The following is a 6,486-nucleotide window of genomic DNA, read 5'->3' on the forward strand; positions in this document are numbered from 1 at the left end:
ATAATTCGAACGTGTGGCATGCAATTATCACTTTGTAGCTTTCTTGATGTCGACCTACATTTAACTTTTAACAAACAGACGATCACCAGTCGACGCCCCATGAATTTCACAACAGGCAAGTACTGGACAAGGTAACGAACAAAATGAAATAGATCAGATAAAATTTTCAATGACATAAGTAAGAGAAAAATATTTGAGAAAAGGCTACAGCTGCACTACCCATTTCGGCATCAAGAACGTGCATCCAAAGGTAAATTGTGCTTCTGGTTAAAATAAACAACCATTTCATCCAATTTTCGACAACGGAAGAGCAGTGAAATGATCACTTTATAAGGTTCCAGGATGTCAATGCAACTGATAAAGATTATAAATACAGTTACAACAAGTAAGACCCGGAAATTAAAGAGTGTACGACACTTACAAAGAACAACCACTCTGGAATTTGAGGTATCATTTCCAACTCTGTTTCTCGCCACACACTGGTATTCACCGCTGTCTGTTCTGCTTATATTCGTTATTGTTAATCGCTTATTGTCTTTTGAAAGGCCGATCCTAGATTTGCTCTTTATGGGAGATCCATCTTTAACCCAGGATATTGATGGTTCTGGATTTCCGGTGGCGTTACAGGGCAGAGTTATCTTTTCTCCCTCTACGGGAGTTTTCCCTTCTGGACGGGTGGTGATTAAGGGCAGTTCTGTGTGAAAAAGAAGCAAGAGCTGCTTAATTTGATATTAAACATCCATTCTAATTGTGACATTTATATTTTCAATCAAGAGACTAACTTGAAACAGAATACACCAGCAGCTGTAAACTTGAAACGGTTCACTGAATAGAACAAACACGAGTTTCATTCGTAATTATGGGAGAGTTGATTTATCCCAAACAAGAAAGCTCCTGATTAACCGGACACAAAAAGGAGCAGATTGGATTTTTCTGAAATAGCACTCTTGGTGCTCCACGTGAATGATAAGGTCTTCGCCTGTGATTAAGATTTTTTTTGGCACTGGACGGACTAGTTCCATCCCGGAGTTCTTTAAACAGCTGAAGATTTTAAATTATTGATTTTCTGATTGTGGATTGCATTGGTTCTGTTGTAACGTCGCATGGTCCTCATTCCCCTCCGTCCTTCTCTAAAATGAAAATGTGAACCCGCTTCTCCAATAAGTAAATCATCCGGATGGCGAGGACATTTTAAAGCAACCCCTCTAGAACCTCATGGGAGCACTTACGAAAAATTAGACCCCCACTGTTCAACCAATTTGAATTACCCATGGCCAAACAAAAAAAAACAAACGTAGTTGTAAAGTGCTTTTTAGCATACAGTACCCTGGCTTATGACTGACGTCCTCTGGGATGAGTTACCAACAGCATTAATAACAAGGCAGGAGTAGTTTCCAGCATCCTGGGAAGTACTTTGACTTATAAGTAACTGTATTTGACTTTCATTGTAATGAGGAACAGAGATGCAGGACTCGTTAACCAGCAGACTAGAATTTCTAGCAATCACATCTCCATCTTTTATCCACTGCACTTCAGACACGGGTGGCATAGCATCGTACTCGCATAGGAGTTTCTTTACTTTACCGACAATTGCAAATTGTTGTGGACCACCAATCATTGTGACTCCTGGTATATCTACATTTGCAAAACGAAGCATAAATTGCATATTTAATGATATCTTATCTTTTCAAGTACCAGTTTCATAGATTAACCAATTCAGTTCCGCACCGTTTTGGCATCAATAATAACGGGAATCTTTTAGCGTGCAAATAAATCTGGAATCCGTTATTCAAGGCCTTTTAGGCCAACTTTTCTTAGACCTTTCAAACCAGTGCAAATTAGGCAGTAATATTATGTATAATAACTTTGTTATCTCGACTCGGCAGTTGGTTGTCCCTCAGACTTTCGAGATAACGAGACTCTGATGTCTATAAAACGTTTAAGACCAAGGAAGGCTCTTGCGTGGAAAGCAAAATGAACCATTTCAGCTTCACAAGAAAAACTTCAAGTTTCATCTATCAAAAATGCTCACTACTTACAATGCACTTCCAAGGTAGTGCCATGGGACGTAACATTTCCAAGACTGTTTTCCGCCACACATCGGTACACTCCATTGTCTCCTTTGCTCACATTCTTGACAATGAGCTGTTTTCCTTCGTAAGACAAATTCACTCTCGAACCGTAACTGGTGCACACAGAATTCCCGTCTTTAGTCCATGATGTTGTCGGTAGTGGATTTCCAGTGGCGTTGCAAAATATAGTCAACTTCTCTCCTTCGATTCTCTGAATCAATCGTGGAAGAGGGCTGATCTCGGGTTTAACTACAGTCATCCATATGAGACAAGCAAAATTAACAGTGTTGGGCCTTTACCCTCTTGAGTCTAAGTCAACTCTACTTAAGAAAGAAAAAGGTTGTGGCAAGGACTTGTACATGATACACCCATCAAAATGGACTCGAATCTTAATTGACCAAATGAGAGTGTAAATTATAGTCCTGGGTAATAAGCCATAAACGGGTGAGTTGAATCACTTAGTTTTACGTGTAGATTCGAAGATGACTGAAAGCTTCTTTAGGCCTCTAAAATATAATATTGCTTACGAACTCTTCAGTCGTGTTGGTATAGTGTAAATGAAGGACCTTACCATCTGCTCTAGGCAATGGACGAACCGATCAATTCTTAAACACTTTCATTAAGTAATTACTAAGAAATAGAACTGAAAGTCGCATCGAAACAACTAGTGAGGAGTTACAAGAAAAATGTATAAAGAGACATGGGATTAGTTCGCCGGAACTCGAATTAAAAGGTCCGGCTTCGAATACAGGCGAGGATATTAGCTTTTTGCTTTTGGTTCACAGTGCCTCTCTTCACTCAGGGCTTAATGGCTACCTGCAAACTGTCAAGAAAATCTGAAGATTTTGTCGTTAGAGGTAGGCAATGGACAAACAACCCATTTATGTTGAATCTACTCTAAGTCATTTAGAATGCTAAAACAGGGATAGGCATCGGAAGCTGAAAAAATTAGAAATATGGAAATGCAGGCTGAACCATTTAACATCAAACAAACACACCGACTTTGACATCATCAAAATCTGAAACAATTTCTTAATTAAAGGTAAGATACGAAAGAACAAGCGATTAAAATGTTCCACCTACATTGCACTCCTAAATAAGCAGGATTGGAGGTATCGTATCCAAGGCTGTTAGCGGCCACACATCGGTATTCTCCGCTGTCTACTCTTTTTACATTCGTTAAAGTAAGGTGTTTGTTATCCGCCGACAAATTAACCCTGGAGCTGTTACTAAGTGGTGATTCTCCCTTATTCCATGATATTTTTGGTACCGGATTCCCCATAGCGTTACAAAATAAGGTGACATTTTCTCCTTCTTTTTCAGTCACATTGTCCGGATGAGCAGTGATCTCTGGTATGTCTGTAACAGGAAACATTCCGTTAGTTTGTGGTTTTTTGTGAATAGTAAACAACAACAAAGTCTTCGCATAGGTGTAATGGAGTATTTGCTGGGGTTTAACAAGTATTCAAAATTTTCGTGTTGTGAGCAACAGCGATGATAACCAAACCATTCCTAGTCTGACTTCACCCAAACGACTCCACTTAATGACTTTTGATTTAAATGTTTGGTTTTGGCTGCAAATAATTTGCAATCAGCCATAATTTCAATGAGTTCATTCTTTAGATCTTAAGATAATCTCCTTCCAAGTAATGCAATTGCAAGATTGTCTTTCTCACGACACATCGTACTCACATAGTACATCAAATGTTGCAACTTGGGAAGAAGCATTTCCGATGTTATTGGACGCCAGACATTGGTATTCTCCGCTGTCTTTCCTGCTAACATTCGTAATCGTCAATTTCCGTTTGTCTTTTGAAAAAACAATGTTAGGATTGTAATTCGTATTGATATGAGACCCGTTAAAGATCCATGATATATTTGGCTCTGGATTTCCTGAAGCCTCACAAAACCAAGTGAAATTTTCCCCCTCCTCTTTTGTGGCATTCAAGGGACTGAGAGCGATCGCCGGTGGATCTGCAAATAACAAATAATAGCTACAGACTGATTTGTTTTGTGAGAATAAAGCAAAAAAAGCTTTTTGAAGTGCAATATATCAGATTGACTTGAGTATGGCTAATTCCACTGGAATTTACTTCCTACAATCTACGAATGATGGTAATTGATCATTAAATTTAGTCACTGAAATATCATTAAATGTAGTTTGTTGCAACATAACTAAATCAGGCAGTTTCCTACCGGTTACTTGAGAGCATTCACCCAAAAGCTTAACAATCGCCGCATAAGAGATTCCAAAGTTAATGCTTCGTAAATTAAAAATTCCTCGATACTTTAAAAATTAAAAAGACAAATGCTTTACTTGGTAGAAAGATCACAAACATATCAAAATCGAGAAATTAATTAACTTACTATTTCACACGTGATATTCATAAGAATTATATTTGAAAGGAAAAAATATCGTCTTACATTGCACTCTAAGTGCACTGGGATTGGAAGAAACATTTCCAAGACTGTTGTTCGCCACACACTGGTATTCTCCACTGTCTGTTCTGTCTAAGCTCATTATAGTCAGTAGCTCGTTTAAATTGCTCAGGGAAACCCTTGAATTTCTGCTTGTATTTAGTGGAGAACCATTCACAGTCCAGGATACTGTTGGTGTGGGTTTACCATCAACAAAACACGATAAAGACACGTCAGTTCCTTCCACGGGTCTGGTATCCGGTGAAGTAATATTTGGTTGATCTAAATCTGTTATTATCAGCAAGAAATAGAACAAATTAATATAAAACAAGACCTTTGAAATAGAATTTTATTTATAAATTGTTGTAAACATAATTTTTCCTGTGGCTAAGCTTTCCAAATGATGAAGTTCGAAGATACAGCTACAACAACTTATTGTCCAGGTGAAAAACATGCGACTAGTCCCTTTCCTTTTTTTTTTTTTTTTTTTTTTTTTTCGGTCAGATAAGAGTGCTCATGAAATCCTGCTTCCAGCTTTATCTGTCACCAGTCCACACCGAACACGTCCCTTGCCGGTCTAAGAAGCGCTGGCGTAAGGCGAGAAGTTGTTCTCTACGGTGATAGAGGGCACCTAACTCACTAAACAGGAGATGCTCTCCCCAAGCAAGCCAGAATGGTGGTATAAACAAGTCCTAAGTAGACCGAATATGAAAAATACTCAACTTAATCTGTGAGATTTAATTTGTCATATTTAAGTATCTGAATGACAAAATTTCTGACTATTGACATGATTCCTCGTGTGTCTGTAAAACATTCTTTTTCATAGGTTCTTTTTACTTACACAGTATCGAAATCTCCAATTTACTTTCATTTCTTGCTCGGTCTTCGCTGGAGATAACTGTCAACTTGTAGCTTCCCTCGTCCGTTCTTTTCACACCGAGGAAAATGATTGATGTGTAATTATTTGTAATGTCCACGAGTATGCGACCGCGGTAAGATGGTTTTATCCATGGTTTGACAAAAGGGGAATATTTGTCTAAAATCTGCGTATCTTTTTCAAATAACGCCTGAGAGAGAGATACGTCTTTGCCAAGTGAGTACCTCCATTCCAGCGTAACATTGTCACCTTCCACAGCAAGGAATGGATTTTTAGGTTCTTCAGTAAACACCGGCGCACCTGATAAGACAAACATAACAATTTTCGGGCTTCGGTAGATTTCTGCAACAACTTCAATAATCGCACATAACTACATCGCTTTATAACTTTACAGTCTTGGGATATCCAAGAAAAATAAAAAAAAACAAAACAAAAAACAAAAAAACGATAAATTAACCTTGGAAATATATACGTTAAACCATTTTAGTTCTTTATAAGAATATTTCGATTTAGCCATTTTAAAGTTAGTCTTATTGTAGGAGCAAATAGTGTTATTAATTACTATTTTAATTTTGATTGGTTCTTACGTATATACTGTTGGAGGACAGTAGCACAGATGAACATTACCAAAATTTTGCCTCTTTTATTATATAATTACGCAATGAACCACACTTTCCATCGGTTGCTATCGGCTAATAAAAGCACACAGGATGTTGGAGGAGCACGAGAAAATTTTGTAGACCACGAAGCGCAGCTAAATGCTTTTCATATTTTATTGCCCCAGATCAAACGAAATCTGAAATCGCAGGCAGCAACCGAAATGTTGAGTGTTCAGTCATTTCGAAAGTGATTTTTTACCTCATGTTGATAGATTTTCAGTTAATATTTAAATGAAAATCCAGTTCTCGCTATAATTTTCTTAAAGCAAGAACATGCCAAGTTTTCCTTCACGGCGAACAGTTTGCAGAATTCTAGTCGAGAATTTCTGAAGTTCCTTCACTTCAACCGCGCAACAAAAAATTAAAGGATTAAAACGGATAAACCACTTGGTTAAATTGCTTTTAAATAACAAATTTCGTGATGTTAGAACAACAAGTTCGTTAAACTAACAAATTTCGT

At 37.7% G+C, this 6,486-nt stretch overlaps 1 protein-coding gene across 3 annotated transcripts in view; it reads right to left on the reverse strand.

The window, feature by feature from the left end:
- Nucleotides 1-6,486, reverse strand: part of LOC131768340 (hemicentin-2-like) — a 28,141-nt gene that overhangs the window by 20,675 nt on the left and 980 nt on the right. For all 3 annotated transcript variants that reach the window (XM_066159688.1, XM_066159689.1, XM_066159690.1), the window contains exons 2-8: nucleotides 5,332-5,667; nucleotides 4,497-4,778; nucleotides 3,765-4,046; nucleotides 3,156-3,431; nucleotides 2,040-2,321; nucleotides 1,327-1,635; nucleotides 422-694 (exon numbers count right to left, since the gene is read on the reverse strand). In XM_066159688.1, the coding sequence (XP_066015785.1) occupies nucleotides 422-694; nucleotides 1,327-1,635; nucleotides 2,040-2,321; nucleotides 3,156-3,431; nucleotides 3,765-4,046; nucleotides 4,497-4,778; nucleotides 5,332-5,667 (2,040 nt within the window). The remainder of the gene's footprint in view (nucleotides 1-421; nucleotides 695-1,326; nucleotides 1,636-2,039; nucleotides 2,322-3,155; nucleotides 3,432-3,764; nucleotides 4,047-4,496; nucleotides 4,779-5,331; nucleotides 5,668-6,486) is intronic.

This window comes from Pocillopora verrucosa, chromosome 12, assembly GCF_036669915.1.
Source record: "Pocillopora verrucosa isolate sample1 chromosome 12, ASM3666991v2, whole genome shotgun sequence".
In the NCBI taxonomy this organism is placed as follows: Eukaryota; Metazoa; Cnidaria; class Anthozoa; order Scleractinia; family Pocilloporidae; genus Pocillopora; species Pocillopora verrucosa.